Source organism: Rhea americana, unplaced genomic scaffold, assembly GCF_003343005.1.
Source record: "Rhea americana isolate MKP2758 unplaced genomic scaffold, rheAme1 scaffold_554, whole genome shotgun sequence".
In the NCBI taxonomy this organism is placed as follows: Eukaryota; Metazoa; Chordata; class Aves; order Rheiformes; family Rheidae; genus Rhea; species Rhea americana.
This window is the reverse complement of record NW_028186706.1, coordinates 79208-96159: the sequence shown is the minus strand read 5'-3', so window position 1 is coordinate 96159 and position 16952 is coordinate 79208. Positions and strand designations below refer to the sequence as shown.

Below are 16952 nucleotides of genomic sequence, written 5' to 3'. Positions count from 1 at the left end.
GCACCGCCACCCGCCGCCACACGCTCCCCTGGGTCGGCCCGGCCCCGCCACCACGGCCTGGCCTTGCCTGCCACCCCTACCCACTGCCCTGCAGCCCCATCCACCCTGCCCCATGCCTCCTGCCTCATGCCAACGGCTCCCTGCTGCCATCTTGCAAATGGCTGCCACACCTCAGCCAAGGGGAGCAGAGGGCGAAGGCGTCTTGGCTGTGGGAAAAAGACAGGAAAAGCGGGTTATGGGCACAAAAAGTGGGCTGCATCCTCTGAAGGAAGCAGGCCGGCACTTCCTGCAGCTGGCGCCGGGGGGGCTGGGCRCACGGGCCCTGCTGCCAAGCGCCACGCGGCGTGACATCAGCCGCCCCCGAGGACGCGCAGGCAGCGCCAGCACCGCCGCTAAGAGGATTATTCCGCTTGGTGCCAGGCGGAGCGGGGCCCCTTCCATGGTGACAGCCCGCCACGCGCATCCAAATCGCATTAGGACGGGGGCTCCAGGTCCCCCCAGGCACTCATGTCCTGACGGCAGCCCCCCCTGCCACCGCAGGACTCCGAGCTCTGGCCCGGCCGAGGGGACGCGCCCAAGGCTGCAGCGGGGACGCTGCAGTGGGAGGATGCTCCCCGCCGGAAGGGGAGAGGGAGGCAGGTCAGAGGAGCGGGTTCACCAGTGCTTTGGCACCTGCCCTGGACCTGCCTGATGCAACCAGCCTCTGGTCTTGCCAGTGCTGGATCCTTCCCAGCTCCCCTCCTCCTCCTCCTCCTCAGGGAGGCAGGTCAGAGGAGCGGGTTCACCAGTGCTTTGGCACCTGCCCTGGACCTGCCTGATGCAACCAGCCTCTGGTCTTGCCAGTGCTGGATCCTTCCCAGCTCCCCTCCTCCTCCTCCTCCTCCTCCCCAGAGGGTTGAGGCAGCCTTGGCCACTACCATCACCTGCCCCACACCCCAGGGCTCCCACGGAGGAGCAGCTGGAGCCTTTTTCCCTGGGCGGCCACCCTGCCGCGGGCTCCCAGGGCCCCAGCTTCCACGGTGGGCATCGCCCGCACCTCAGTGGTCAGCATTGCCCGTGCCCTGGGGGGACGGGGTTGGGGGGAAGGAGGGGGGCAATTTCTGCACAAACTTTCCGCCCTCGGGGCATCTTTTTCGCACGCCCCRTAGGGCTCGTCTACCCAGAGAGGGGAGGGGGGGTTGGGGGAAGCCGAAGCCCGGCAGGATGGCRCCGCAGACAGGAGGGCCCCAGGGTGGCGCAGCGCCCCGGGTGGCACCAGCGCAGGGAACCGCCTCCACCGTCCACATGAGCACGTCTCCAGCTGCGCAGTTTAGCCTTGCCAGCGCCGGTGGATTTTCCTGGTCCGGCGAGTCGGGAGGCGTCACAGCGGGTGGAGGCGCTGGACAGGCAGGCATCGTGGTGGCAGCTGGTGGCCTGCTGCCTCGGTTTCCCCATAGCGAGAGGCCGGGAGACGAGGGGAGGGTGGGGAATGGCGCCCGCCCCCGGTGCCCAAAAGGGCTGCTTGGGCCCAGCTTAGCCTTACCAGCACTCAAGGTACCCGGGACACCCAGGACCTCCATGCTGGGGGGGCAACAGCACCCAAGACCCACAGATTCAGGTCCCACAGGCACCCAGCACCCACATGCCTGAGGGCAACAGCACCCAGCACCCACAGACCCAGGTCCCGTGGGAACCCAGGGCGCACACACCAAGGTCCTACAGGCACACAGGACCCCTGCACCTGGGGACAACAGCACCCAGGACCACAGACCCAGGTCCCATGAGCACGCAGGACCCCTGGGCCTGAGAACAGCAGTGCTCAGGACCCACTGACACCGGTCCTATGGGCACCCAGGGCCCACAGAACCAGGTCCAATGGGCAGTCAGGACCCACAGGCTCAGATCCTACAGCAAACATGGCCTCTGCACCTGGGGACAACAGCACCCAGGACCCACAGATCCAGGTCCCATGGGAACCCAGGACCCCCACACCAAGGTCCTACAGGCACACAGGACCTCTGCACCTGGGGACAACTGCACTCAGGACCACGGACCCAGGTCTCATGGGCACCCAGGGCCCTGTGCCTGGGAAGAGCAGCACCCAGCACGCACAGAACCAAGTCCCATGGGTAGCCAGGACCCACAGGCCCAGGTTCCTTGGGCACACAGGACCCCTGTGCCTGGGGGCAACAGCACCTAGAACCCACAGATCTGGGTCCCATGGGCACTCAGGGCTGAGAGGCAGTGGAGACCCACAGGCCTAGGGGACCAGCACCCAAGGCAGGCAGGCAGGCACCCAGAACCCAGGCACCCAGGACTGATGGGACACCCAGGCCCACCAAGCCCAGGTCCCACAGGCACCCAGGAGCCACTGCTTGGGGGACCAACACCCAGGACCCATACACCCAGGACAGATGGGCACCCAGACCCATACGGCTGTGGGCAACAACACCCAGGACCCACACATCCAGGACCAAGAGGCACTAGAGACCCATGTATTCAGGCCTTATGGGGCACCCAGGACCCATAGGCACTCAGGACCCGAGGTGGATCAGCACCCAGGACCCCTACACCCCAGACAGAGAGCACTCAGGCCTGACCCTCCCCCTCCACCCCAGACCCACATGGCTGAGTAGAATGGCATCCAGGACCCACATGCCCAGGGCTATGTGGGGCAGGCACAGGCAGGCCATGGGGCTGCTGGGGTGGCAGAGGGGGATCTAGAGCAAGCAGGTGCCCCCACCCATTGTTGCCCCCAGCACCATGGCTAGCATCCACCGCATGGTCCCACCAGCCCCACCATCAGCACCCACCCTATGTCCCCAACCCCATGGTCAGCACCCATTGCATGGTCCAAATCCCACAATTAGCACCCACCCTATGTCTCCAACCTCATGGCCAGCACCCACCGCATGGTCCCAGCCCCACAACCAGCACCCACCCTATGTCCCCAGTCCCATGGCCAGCACCTACCCTATGGTTCCCAGCCCAGGGAGCTGGCATCTCAGCCCCAGAGCTGGCACCAACTGCATAGTCCCAGCCCCACAACCAGCACTCACCCTGTGGTCCTCAGCCCCATGGCCAGCACCCACCATATAGCTGCCAGATCCACAGCCAGCACCCACAACACAAGTGACACCCATCCCATGGTCCCCAGCCCCACAGCCAGCAACCACCTCTTGGCTCCAAGGTCCACAGCCAGCACCCACGCAACGACCCCAGGCCCACATCAAGCACACACCCCACAGTACCAGCCCCACAGCCAGCACCCACTGGCTAGCACCCATCTCATTCACCTCCACCTGATGATCAGCATCCACCCCATAGCTCCCAGCTCCACGGACAGCACCCACCCCAGGGCTCCCAGCCCCACAGCCGGCACCCACCCCATGTCCTCTCCATCCCAAAACCAGTGACCTCCCCACACGGCCCCAGCCTCGCAGCTCCGGCCCCCCCAGGCGGGGGATTGCCATGGGGCCGAAAGGGCCCGGGACACGGGGATGCCCCCCAGCCCCGCGGAGCCGCGAGCACCGAGCTCTATGTCTCGGTCACCGGGCAGGTCCGGCGCAGCACCGGAGCGGGGCTGGGCCCCAGCGCGGCCCCGCCGGCGCCCCTCGGTGCTGCCCACTGCCCCGATCCGCTGCTGCCCCCGGGCCGAGCCCTCTGGATCGCGCCGACCACGTGCGGCGAGGGGCGGAGCCCGCGCCAGCACGCCCCGCCYCTTCCGCCGCCAGTGTGGGGTGAGGGGCGGGGCCCCGCAGCTCGGCGGGCGGGGATTGGCGCCGAAGGAGGCACGTTCGCGCAAGGGGTGGGGCCTCATTTGCATTTCGGGCGGGGACTCGTTTCCCTCCCCACCGGGCCCCGCGCGACCATGGCGCTGGTGCCGGTGAAGCGGCGCCGGCGGGCGGCAGCGGGCCCGATGCTCCCGGAGGCGGCGGCGGGGCCAGGCCGCTTCCCTGGCGTGGTGCTCTGCCTGGTGGAGCGGGGGCTCGGGGCCCGCCGGTGGGCGCTGCTGGCCGAGCGGGCGCGGGCCGCCGGCTTCTGCCTTCACGGCGCGGGCAGGTAGCACCGGGGCGGGGGGAGGACACGGCTCCGGGGGCCCGGAGCTGCCGCCGGCCTAGCGGCGCTGACGGCGGCCCCGGTGCCGGTAGCGCGGCGGTGACGCACGTGGTGGCGGAGCAGTGCTCAGCGGAAGAGGCGCTGGCTTGGCTCGCCCGGCGGCGGGGCAGCGCGACGGGCAGCGGGCCCAGTGCCCAAACCGAGCCTGGTACCAGCACGGCCCTGCTCGACCTCAGCTGGCTCCTGGAGAGCCTGGATGCCGGGCGGCCGCTCGACATCGAGCCGCGGCACCGGCTCCCGGTGAGCGGGGTCCCAGGCCGGGGAAGGAAGGGCATGACCATGGCCGGGGGGAGACACATCTAGACGGTTGGTGCCTGGGTTGTGGGTGCCCAGCAGGGCCATAACACATCCCCTCTGCTGCCCCCCCCCCCCCCCCCCAGGTGACACCGAGCAAGACGCCCAGCCCTGCGGTGCCGGCCTTCGGGTGCCAACGGCGGACCCCGCTCATCCACCCCAACGGCGTGCTGACGGTGCGTTTCACCTGCCGGATGCCTGGGTCCCTTCTGTCCCCCGTATCCTGGGGCACCGCAGGGTGGTGACAGGGGATCCCACGCAGGATGCCTTGGAGACGCTGGCACGGGACGCGGAGTTCGGCGGTGATGAGAGACGCAGCCTGGCCTTCACCCGGGCCGCCTCCGTGCTCAAGGCTCTGCCCCAGCGCCTCGGCAGCATCCGGGAGCTGGCAGCGCTGCCCGGCATTGGGGAGCACTGCCGGAAGGTCATCCAGGTACCGGTGGGGGGCACCGGTCATGGTTAGAGGGAGCCAGGATCCCACGGGCATCGCCCCGCGGCGCCGGCTGACAGCCCGTGCTGGCAGGAGGTGCTGGAGGATGGGAGCTCAGCGGAGGTGGAGGCCGTGCGCCGGTCGGAGTGGTACCGCACCATGCAGGTAGCGGGCACGTGTCATCGGAGGGCATCACGGGGAGCGGGCAGGCGCTGGGCACCCCTCAGCAGCACCCGTGCCGCCTCGTCCCCCAGCTCTTCACGGGTATCTTCGGCGTGGGTACGCAGACGGCCACGTGCTGGTACCAGGAAGGGCTGCGGACGCTGGCAGACCTGCGAGCCGCTGGCCTCCGGCTCAGCCGGCAGCAGCAGGCAGGTGAGGCTGTGGCGGCGTGGGGGCACCCCGGGGTGCCCAGCGCCCCCCACCACGAGCGCCCACGCTGCCCTGTGCCCTACGCAGGGCTGCGGTACTGGGAGGACCTGGCCACACCGGTGACGCTGGCCGAAGCGGAGGCCATCGGGGAGCTGGTGCGGGCCGAGGCCTGGYGCATCCTGCCTGGCACCACTGTGACGCTGGTCGGCGGCTTCCGGCGGTAACCGGGTGCCGCGGGGGAACGGGTGGCGGTGGGTGGGCGTCAGGTTGGCACGGCCGTGCCCAGCACCCACCCGCCCCGTGGKTGCCCGCAGGGGGAAGCCAACGGGGCACGACGTGGATCTGCTCCTGAGCCACCCCGAGGAGGGCAAAGAGCGGGCGCTGCTGGGGCCCCTCGTCGCCCGGCTGGAGCAGCAGGTGAGCAGTGGCACCAAACGAAGCCCCGGACGCCTGGGTGTCCTTGCGGGCACGGCTGATGCCACTCTTGCTTTTTAGGGGCTCCTCCTTTACCAGCAGAGCCAGCCCAACACCTTCGGGCTGGAGCCGAGCAGCAGCACCATGGACCGCTTCGAGCACTGCTTTGCCATCGCGTGCCTGGCACTGCCCGGCGTGGGAGGCCCCGGCACCGGGCGGGCGGTGCGCGTGGACCTGGTGGTGGTGCCGCACGGCCAGTTCGCCTTCGCCCTGCTTGGCTGGACGGGCTCGCGGGTGGGCGCGCGAGCAAGGCAGCGCCTGCGGGCAGGCGGGCAGCCGCGGCGCCCTGTCCTCACGGCCGCTCTCCTCCCCGCAGCACTTCGAGCGTGAGCTGCGCCGTTTCGCCGGACGCCAGCGCGGGCTGGCGCTCAGCAACCACGGCCTCTACGACCCGCAGCGGGTGAGGGCCGGGCGCTGGCACCCCTTCCGGGCTGCCGGACAGGAGGGCGGGGGCGCCCGGGCCGCCCTGGCACCGCTCTCCTGCCTCCCCAGGAGATGTTCCTGCCGGCCACCTCGGAGGAGGAGATCTTCCAGCTCCTGGGGCTGGACTACGTCCCCCCGGCCGAGAGAAACGCCTGATGTCCTTCCCCCCACCCCACCCCCAAATAAACACGGCCTGTTTTGCACGTGGCTGCCCCACTCCTTTGGGTGGGCACGAGGCAGGGGAAGAAGCCGGCGTCCTGCTGCCTGTGCCGTTTCTCCTTTGGGTGGGGGGGACGGACAGCCCTGCGCCCTTGGTGAGGACCCCATGCTCCCCRGGCATCACGGTGGGGTGGCACCATCATCCACCCCCTCCCAAGCCCTCAGCACCGCACCAAGCTCCATCACAGAGCCGATTCAGAACAAATCTGCCCCCTCACTAACCCAGGAAGGAGTTAGCCCACACCTCGCTCTTCCTGGCTCCCTGCTCAGCCCGGAGCACCCTCTGCTCTAGTCGCAGCCCTCCCCGTGGGTCGACGGTACTTCGCTCCGGCGCTGCCCTAGTCCAGGGCACGTCACCACTGCTGCGCTGGTCCAACTTTGCTGCCATTAAGCAGTAAAAACACCTGTCATTAAAGCACAAAACACACTTTAACTGCGGCCTTGAAGGTCCCAGTTATCCCTCCCAGCCCTGTCCGTGCAGCAGCAGCGCTTTTAGGCAAAGACGGTGTTTGCAGGTGGAGGCACATGCTCCTCCTGCCTGCAGCAGATCCGAAAGGGAAACGAGGCTCAGGTATYGGAGCGCAGCGTTCGCCATCTTCAGCTCAGGCTCCTTCTTCTCCGAGGTGCCTGGAGCAGCTGGGTCCTGCTGGCTTCAGGCACTCCAAACCCCCAGGTGGGAAGGCTGTGACCATCTCCCTGCTGGTGACAGCGATGGTGCTTTTCGCAAGAGGACGGAGAGAGGTGGCCTAGCCCAGGTGGTGGGAGGGAGAAGGTGCCTTTTATCTCTGCTTGGGGCCTGGGAGGAGGAAGCCTCCAGCCGGCACAGGCAGAGCGGAGGAACAACGCAAGGGGGAAAGGCTGCGGTTTGCTCACACCCCCCAAAAGGCGCCAGCAAATAGACAGTGGCGAGTGGGAGATGCAGGCAGCTCTCAAAGCAAACCCAGTGCCAAAACTCTCCTCTGAACACGGGTCAGCCGCATTTGGAAGCAGAGGTYGCTGTAGGAACGGCCCCACCAGGAATCAGGTGTCTGCCTGTCCTTGTCTGCACTCTGAGAAGCAGCCCAGGCTGCCACTGCTCTGCCACAAAGCTTTAGGTCAAGGCAAGAACCAGCTCTGGGAAAGGCTGGTAATTTTTTTTGCTGCCCAGGCTGTGCCACAGAGCGCCTGTGAAATCAAGCTCACTCCATGGGTGAGCTCTGCCTGCGAGCCCCTCCGCCACCCCCATCATCTCAGTATCATGCCTCAAGACCACACACGCACAAGTTTTGTAAAAAATGGGTTTTTTTTTTTTATCAGTTCCATTTTTGTATAAAACACACGGGAGAAACCTAGCCAATCAACACACAAATTGCTGTCACATGACAAAGGTACTTTTTGTCAAACTTTGAGTCTAAAGAACATACAAATGTTTTCTTATGTCTACAGTCAATTGTCTATGCTCTTCCATTTTACTGTTTCTTAAAAAATTCCACATATCCCCATATTTCTTCTGTCCCAGTTACAGTACAATGACAGGGAGAAAGAGGGTTGGCTAAAACTCCTCTCTATGCAGTTTTTTGCTGTCCCTTCTTTCCAATCAGAGACTTATGGATGTGAGGGATTACACCTGCAGAGAGAACAACGTGTTAGAACAAGGATTTCCACCAAGCCAAGCACAAACTCAGAGGTATATATTGTTGTGTATATTAACAACCAGGGAGTTTTCAATAGCCTGCCACGTTTTTTGAAGAGCTCCAAGAAATTCTTTCTGCCTACTTGAAGTCTCCTGATATCCTATAATCCGTCACTAACATGTATAACTTCAACTCGAGCCGATTTCCTCCCACTCAGTGAATCATACCATGTCACTTCAATCAGATCCACTGAAGAAGCAAGCTGACAGCTTACCCCAAGGTAAGAGYGCAGAACAAGACAARAGTAATTAAAGCATCCAGTATTTATCACTGTTGCTCAGGTACGTTCCTGTATTTCACTCAGTTCAGTAAAACCTCCGCTTAAGGAAGGCGGAGAGGCAAGGGTGCAGTGACAAACACGAGCCATCCTACTCACGACTGCTGCGTGCATCACTATGTGTTCAGCGCAGAGCGCTCACGGGATTTTAGGTGTCTTTCTCCCTAGACTACGCCATTCTGTCACAAATTTGATTATCCAGGAGGAGGCGGCGATTTACCCTTTGCTAAGAAGCACATATTTTAGGCAGGACTTCAGGTTTGTACGTTTAGGCCAATTCTTGTGGAAAACCAGTAGAGGAAACCCACAGCCCACCCAGTCTTGCTTCCCACAAGGCTGCCAGGTGCCGCAACTGTTGCAAGATTTGCATTTTTAATCAGCTCATTAGCACAACGCACTATGGCAGATTCCTGGCCCCACCACAATGATTGCTCTCACTAATCAGGTTGTCTGCCCCAGTGAAGTTAACTTACTGCCTCTCCCCAGAGTCCAGCAGAGCCTCAGCTGCGAACTAGCTGTTGAATCAAGTGGCTGGACTATACATACCTCCACCAGCAATGGTAGCTTTAATAAGGGAGTCCAACTCTTCATCACCACGAATAGCAAGTTGCAAGTGACGGGGAGTGATACGCTTTACTTTGAGATCCTTTGAAGCATTGCCTGCCAACTCCAGTACCTGGCAAGTAATTAGGAGGATATTCTGTAAGCCTTCAGGCCTCAAAGCAAACTCAGTTTAGCCAACTGGAACGCAGAAATCATCAATAAGCACAACCAGACCTCACTGCTTCAAAGTCTGCTCCAGGCAGCCTGGTATACTCAAAGTAGCTTGTTTTGAAAATGTCAGTAAGTTTCAAATAACTCTTCCTGTCCTCTCACATTTGACAATGAGTTTACCAGGCACAAAGCATCCTGTCACCATGCATGAGTAGGAAACCAGACTCATTTTTTTCAAATCAGCATCACTTCTGCACATGGGATGTGTATTCAAGAACCCTTCCCTTGAAACTATTTTATTTTCTTTTATTAAAAAAAAAAATAAAATCCAAACAGGCTTTCCAATAGTTAAATCAACTTCATATAGCATTGATCTAGATTGTACCCAGCTTAATCAGCTGAAAAAGGAAAAATAAAAACAAAAAAATCAGAAAAACAGTAGGCAAAGTAGCATCACAAGTATCATATGCTGGGGAACAGCTCTATGTCTTTTAAATTGTGGCCAAACAGAATACGAAGTCACTTTCTATTTGAAAGCCATCAGTAGTGCAGCTGGACATCAACAGCTCCAACAAGACTCGTGTTCAACTTCTCCTTGCTCTTTTTGGGCAGCCGTCTAGGGCGACTGGGAGTACAACAAACTTTGTTATTTAAGGCCTGGAAAATTGCTAACAGCACTTCCTCATGCTTGCAGCTTTGCTCTGGATAGTGGTGCAAGTGATTTTACACCAGGTAACGTTAATATCTGAAGACAAGCAGGAAGTGCACAAATAAAGGCCACCTCCCTATTGCCAGAGAGTAACTCCTGTTGTGCTCTGCGTGACGTGATGTTGACCTCCGTCTCCAGGACCTACCTCAGCGGTGAGATACTCAAGAATTGCAGCACTGTACACTGCAGCAGTAGCACCCACTCGCCCATGGCTCGTAGTGCGAGTCTTCAAGTGTCTGTGGATACGGCCCACCGGGAACTGAAGTAAAAGCAATCAAGATTGAGGTTAATGGCGAGGCACTGACTTCCCACTCAATGTTTAACACCTGAAATCTGGTACAAAACGTAGACAGTGTAAGTGTAAGCATTTACTGATGTATTATATGGGACTAACCCTCATGAAAGCAAGCTTGCATCTGAGTTACTAACAGGGCTAGCAAGTCTTGCATTTAAATGGTCTTCAGCAGAGACACCACTGTGGAGAAGGCTACTTTAAGACTAGAAGTGTCATGGTCTTTACATACTCATCAGGCAAGTATCAAAGTACTTAGCTTGCACTCTGTAAAAAGCTATAGCCATCTATAAATACATTCGCAAGAGTAAAGGCAAGATTACACTGTACGCTGTTACTTTTGGCCAGCAAAGTAACTTACATCCAGCATAATAAATTTACACCCAGCAAATCTACTGTTTCCAGACTTCCCCTAGAGAACCCAAAGTTCCAATAACCAAGAGTACCATAAACTCTAATTAGAGTTTAACAAGCACAAGCATTACGTTTAGGGAGACACAAAACACACTGGAAAAGCACAGATCTTCCACACAGATTTACTGTGGAATTTTACAGTAATCTGAACGGCCAAATTAAGTCTTTTAAGGCATATAAGAGACAGACATGAAGCCTTCCTGAGTAATAAGGAACAGTTGGGAGCAAATGCACCTGCACACAGCACTGTACTCACTGAATCAGCTTCCTGTTCCCCCTACCCATTAAGCTGTGCAGTTTTTATTACTTTGCCATAATTACAGTAGCACTGGAAGAAGATCCAAGTAACAATAAAGGACAAAATGAATCACAGAACTTCAGCAGACTTCATTATCATTATAATAAAAACAGAAGTTTTCAAATGAATTTACAGTAACCTGCCTCTCAGAAATGCACGTTTTACTCCAGCCATTTACATTTTACCACGAGACCAGATGAACACAGGCAAATGACTTTGTACTGCATTACCTGCAGCCCAGCTCTCTGTGAGCGAGAAACTGCCTTCGCCTTGGCCTTTCCACTGTCCTTTCCAGCTTTACCACCAGCCTAGAAAAGACAAACACTTGCATTAATTCAGCCCCCTTCAAGCATGTCTGTAAGTGATAAGAAGTGCTGCACAGCTGTGCTACAAGCCACAAGTAAAAATACTCTCCTCTGCTTCATTTTGGAAAGTTTATCCCCCCCAAAAAAAGTTTGAAGGATTTATTAAGAGTCAATCTACTATATACAACACTCCCTAATGGGTGCCTGAAGCTTTTCAGGCTCCGAGATATGCTTTCCTGCAAACGATCTGAACATGCGATTTCTTTGTATTATGATACGGGCGGGTAAGGGTGCGGCCACTGATCTCTATTCGAGTTTTAATGTTGTGGGTGTATTGAACACAGCAACAAGCTGAAGTCCAACCTGGCTAGTGCTGACACSAGCAATTAACCTACACACACGCACAAGGCTCTTTAAAGCCACTGTCACTTGATTTGCAGTTACACAGGCACGAGAACACGGCCACACCATTTCCTTTRCCCAGACTAGGCAGCCATAAACAGCTGTATTGACTTATGGCATGCTGACCCGTTTAAGCAGCACCAGAAGCAGTTCTCCTCTTTCCCACAATGCCTCCTTGTCAATTAACTTATCTAATTTACAGTTGACACAAGCTAATTGATCTGACTAAGCCATCTCAGTTCTCCAGCAGCTCCCAGAGGCACAGAGCTAAACCTCTGACTTCTTACATCCCAGTGCAAAACCTGCTGCATTTGATCGCTGATAAGGCAGTGGACTGGAAGAGAAATGGAAGGGAAACAGCAGGCTGCTGCGCAGTACAGCCTAAAGTACAGCTTGGTGCCTGCTGCTGGAGCAGGGGAGAGACTCTCCTGTCTGATAACATGGTGCAGCCTACCTCTTATTTTCTCAAAAGCAGTCTCTGAAATCAAGAGGCCCTACTTTGTATCGCTGCAGCTTGACCACTGGGAAGAAAAGCGATGAAATGCAAGTGCTGATACGCTCACCATCCAGGGAGCAATCCTTTCGCAAACCACTTTCCGTTGGCTGACTGATCACAGCAGAGTTTGACACAGCGCCAGGTCCAGTCTCCAGAGTTCAGTCACTGATACTGCATGGATCTACCTGAATTGGTTTTGTCCTGCCCTCTTCAGTTTCTCCTTAAGCAGTTTTATTTCTCAACAATAGCTTAATGCTGCAGTTTAGGTAACTGTTTGGTTCAGCATAAAACCTTGCCACGGTTCACAGAAACTGCTATGCTTGTGCTGCTTCTCACACCGTCATCTGACAGGAACTGCTGTCAAGTCCAAATTATTCAACGGAAAAGTGTTTTTTGCTTGCCAAAAGAAGCCACTGTACTCTTCTACCCTAAACAGAGCTGTAACACTGCATAATTAAGAAGCAGGCACAGCATTTCCAGTCTACAGCTCTCACATATATCAGTTTCACAGCACCGCAGAAATACATTCCAGTGAAACACATCACAGAGCTAGTAATGGAAAGTGAACTTGGATTCCCAGAACAACTTGGGACAGACATTTGACCAAAAAACCCCATCAACATACTTCATTTTGCACAGGATCTATTTTATTTTTCCCTTCCATTTAAGCAGGTTTCATCAGTAACTCCCAAGTGCAGGTATACAAAAAAGCATGAGCTCCATATGCCTCTAGTTGCTCCACTAACATAACTTTTAGTACATTGTTCCAAGTATTTTAGTAAGTTAGAGGGTCCATGGCTAAGTCATGCTGCTTTAACAGTAGTTTCCTTTGATGTGTGATTGGATGTTTTTGCAGTTCCTGTTACTGCCATTTTCACTATTTTTCAGAAGTTGCCAAACAGGGAAAAGAAAATAGCACAGAGAACCAAGTGTGTGCAAAAGCAGTTGTGAGAACAGTTTCATTTTAGACTAATTTCCTCTGTTCCAGATGAAGGCATACATTGACACAGATAGTATTTCAAGATCCTATTTCTGAACATATGAATTTGCTATTTGGGACTACAGGTTTCAAGGGCAATTCCCTTCCTGCACTAGAGCAGCAAAACATCAGAGAGCCCCTAGCATTATGGTTTTAACAAAAGTCATGTTGCAGTGTTACAACAGGTTACTGAAGTCACTGCAAGAATTAGAGCATTCATCACTTCCTCTCTGAAGACTTTAACACATGCATGTTAAAATTGCCACTATTTGTCTGCAGCAAAGTTCCTGCAAAGCCCTGAAACACACAACTTTGAAAGCAACTGAGAAATGAGGAAGAACTGAACAGGAGCCCAGGCTTATGAGGCTCTCAGCCACCTCAAAGAAATCAGTGGATTTAAGTGATATTAAAAGACATTGAAGTCCATTCATAGCTAAAAAAGAAAAAGCAGTGTCTAACCAAGAATGTTACACCAGCAGACCTAATTAACTGCTGATTCAAACCTAGGGCATTCGGAAAGCCTGCACCCTCTGACCAAAAGGACTGCATTTGGCCTAAAATTTCGGCCAGTATTCTCCCACCTCAGGGCAGACAAGCTACATCTGAAGCCTGAAATGAAGATCAAGAGACTATTCCTCTTCTGCATTTACTACTTCAAGGGGACTTCAGGGCATCCTCTACTTCAGTCTGTTAGGCTGCATCTCCAAGATTACTGACAGTTAAAAGAAGAGGTAAAGGTAGGACAATGTTTTCCACCAAACATGAAGGGAAGTTTCTCAAAGATGGGGATAACACTTAACAGCCATGCATCTGCCCAAGCTACACTACATTATCGTTACTAAACTGAACTCAGCCATTTAAGAAACAGTGCAGAAAAGTAGGCAGCTGTAAGCCTAAAATTAAGTCACCCAACTGGCGATTAGTAGAGAAGTCTCCCATATAGCTACTGCAAAGGAAACTCGGATAGTCAGACTCCCGAGACACGCTGATTACTTGTAATCCCCATTATTTTATTTATTTATTTATTTTTTACACACTATAGTGACGCCACAATCCTAACACCCCTGAATAATCACCATCCTCTTCTAATAAGTGTGGAAGTAAAGCCTGCTGTGACAGAGCTGAAAATTGAAACCAGCCATCCATTCTAATCAGACCATCCCTTCCCGGTCCTTTAAAAGAAATCACAGCATTCAGAGATCCCCAGGAGACAAAGGTAATGCTAACTGAGCATATTAATATGGTCCTTAAAATAGGATGCTAGCTTAACTCTGGAGAGGCCTCCTTGTACATGATGTGAAGATCTCTGTGGCTGTGTATAGTTAGTTAAATATTAATACAACGTACTTATATCTAGTTTGGAGCATCAATACAGTTTAAGTTCAAATGCTTAAAAAAAAAAAAAAGACACGATACCCACTCACACATACAACAGAAGTTGCAATAAGAAAGCATTTGATTTGAAAAAGCATGGCAATACAAGCAGAGAAATGCTGGGTGAGGTCCTTAACAGGAAAGCCGGGCCAGCTTCCTGCAGCAAGAAGCCAACAGCGTGGACGTCAGCACTCCGTGCCATGCCAGTACAGGTGCACTTCTGTGCGGGTCAGCGGCCACACCTCCGTACACAAATGCGGTTGCGGCAACACAAGCCTGGAAAAAGCCAGCTTTTCTCGCTGCAAGGAGGTTCACATCTGGTAAACACACTCATCTTTTTGGCTGCAGACACCAGAACAGGACTTCCTTTAGAAGCAGATTGTTCTATTTTGCTAACAAACAGGTCAACCGTTAGACTGCTTGCACCTAGGTAGTTAAGGGAGACACTTTCAAAAAATATTTCTAAGCCACAGATTCAACCCTCCCTTCACTGCAGTGAATTTGTTCTTATTGTATAGAGCAGGAACTTCAGTTACTTTTACAGGTAGAAAATGCCACACAGTAGAACTTCAGCATTCAGTGTAAAGATGACACAGGAGTATTCTGGGATGTGTTTCTCTTTCTTGGTAAGACTGCTTTGGGGAAAAAAAAAAAAGAAAAAAACAGCAGAGCTTCATAGGGCTTCTTTTTAAGCCAACTGTGGACTTCTCTACTTTTCCATTAAGTTTTCTAGCTGGCAGCTTCCTGCCTACTTACTCTTTATAATATATTTGACTGAAGAGAGGATAAAGTCTAATAGCTTGAAAGTTCCCACCACTACCAATTCCGATTGCAACCTGGGGAACAGCACTAGTCTACATCGAGAATAGTACAGAAATCCCAAGTAAGAACATTTACGGGGCATTTTCCCCCCACTCCAAGTCCCCTAACTTGAGTAAAAGCAGTTGCTAAGAATTCCCTATCAAAGGAAACTGTGCTGTTGAAGGTATGCCTTCTAGCCCTAGTTAACCATTTTTATAGCCCAAATATATTAATGACCAACATTTCCACATACCGGCATTTTGTTTTCCATAGGGGAAATGTTTTATAGAAAGGCTGTAGCCAGGAGAGCTGCTCTAATAATTCCAGCCCTGGAGTGAAGCCTGGGAACACAGCCTAGCTCTCTTAAAAGAGCAATTTATTATCAGAAGACTAGTTTATGCAGTGGAATTAAAGACTATCAATATTATCTTCCTCTTCAGAAGAATTCAAGCCTTTCTAATTTAGAAAAACCTTGTCCTTGAGCATTCAGTGAAGTTTACTGTAACAGCTTAAAAATCTCTTGCCCAAGGCATTCCGCACTATGCTTTGAGAGTGGTTCCAAAGTGTTTGCTGAGCASTGCTGCTGTCCCAGCTGAGGCAGGAACATAGCGTGTTGTTCTTTTCTGTCCAAGGAAGTTGCTTGCTGGGAAACATTTCTCAAACACTAAGTGCTGTCTTGGCTCCTAAGTAACTCCTACCTGTGCAATTTTCTTCAAGATTTGCATTAATTTCAAGTCAAGAGGATATTCCCTTCCCCCCATTTACTGCAAGAGGTGCTGAACAGAGACACTCATCCACGAATAGTTTTTTTTTTTTAAAGAAGCAGGAAGTTTTAGCTTCTATTCTCAGCTTCATTTTGCAATACCATCGGTGAAGTCTGTGATACTTAAATATAGTGCTTCTATGGCACCAAGATCCATTGACATTAAATAATATAGCTTCTGGGGCAATTCTGCTGAACAGGATATCTTTGCTTACACTGCAGTAAGCTGTTCTTAGAATGCATTCCTACATTTAAACATTAGATTTAAAATGTTACTCTTYCACAGCAGGTAAGTAACTTTAGTCCTTGGAAACAAAACAACTACTTAAAAAAGCAATTTGTTATCTCCTGCCAGAAGTTATAAGATATCCTTGAGCACAAGTTTTCCACAGCAAGATCACAATTGCATAATCTCACAGTGCACTTCCACTTTAACCCTTCGTAATCAGGGCCCTTGTCTCAAGCTTTAGAAACTCTTTATGTATATCCCAAGCAATTGAACCTAAATAATAGACTGCAGCTAGTTCCCTGCAACTGTTCAGAGAAAGGATAGAAAAAGGGCATGCTGATCTCATGACAGAAAATGGTGTTCCTTACATACATTTTGATCTATAAAAATCCAGGTGCAAACTCCGGGGCACCCCATCTCCAGATCTGGGGTGACCCAGCCACAGATTCGCAGCACCCTCGACAAACATTAATTGAAAGCACTCTTTCAAGGTTAGTAAACAAGCATTAAGGAGTTACAACAGCAGAAACTCCAATCGTTTTCACAAGTTTTAGACGCCAGGCTAAACAAATGCACAGCAGAGCCAGCCACCAGAAAAAAAATTAAATCTCGAGTCTTCTCTTCTTCTCTTCCCACTCTTCTGCTCACTCCTCCAGATTCTCACAGAATCAGTTTCTTTGAGAAGCTAGACCGAGCTACACTGAAAGCTAAAACACAGCAGAAACGCAAAGAGGAGCTGTCAGCTAGAAATTAAACAGTGGAAACCAAATATTCCTCAGGGGCAAGGAATAGCTTAGAAAGAGTGTTCGGCCACTTGATGTACTTACTTCAGAATACTCGCTTCTCATTTGATGCATTTTACACGCCTGGCTGTCTAGACTTCACTATACAATCTTTAAAAACACATAAGCAAAAA

General features: G+C 53.6%; 2 protein-coding genes across 2 annotated transcripts; one reads left to right on the top strand and one right to left on the bottom strand.

Annotated features, from left to right (window-relative positions):
- Window positions 1–3850: 3850 nt before the first annotated feature.
- POLM (DNA polymerase mu) lies at window positions 3851–6279 on the top strand. The gene is made up of 11 exons (XM_085318818.1): window positions 3851–4041; window positions 4131–4338; window positions 4479–4568; window positions 4655–4825; window positions 4916–4987; window positions 5077–5197; window positions 5282–5414; window positions 5509–5611; window positions 5690–5902; window positions 5985–6068; window positions 6161–6279. The coding sequence occupies exons 1-11, from the start codon at window positions 3851–3853 to the stop codon at window positions 6245–6247; spliced, it is 1473 nt and encodes a 490-aa protein (XP_085174944.1). The 3' UTR covers window positions 6248–6279.
- Window positions 6280–7573: 1294 nt separating this feature from the next.
- On the bottom strand, window positions 7574–15303 carry LOC146587910 (histone H2A.V). Its single transcript, XM_085318820.1, has 5 exons — window positions 15298–15303; window positions 10918–10995; window positions 9829–9942; window positions 8807–8936; window positions 7574–7916 (listed from the first exon to the last, which is right to left on the bottom strand). Exons 1-5 carry the CDS (start codon window positions 15301–15303, stop codon window positions 7855–7857), a joined length of 390 nt encoding a protein of 129 aa, XP_085174946.1. The 3' UTR covers window positions 7574–7854.
- Window positions 15304–16952: the final 1649 nt, after the last annotated feature.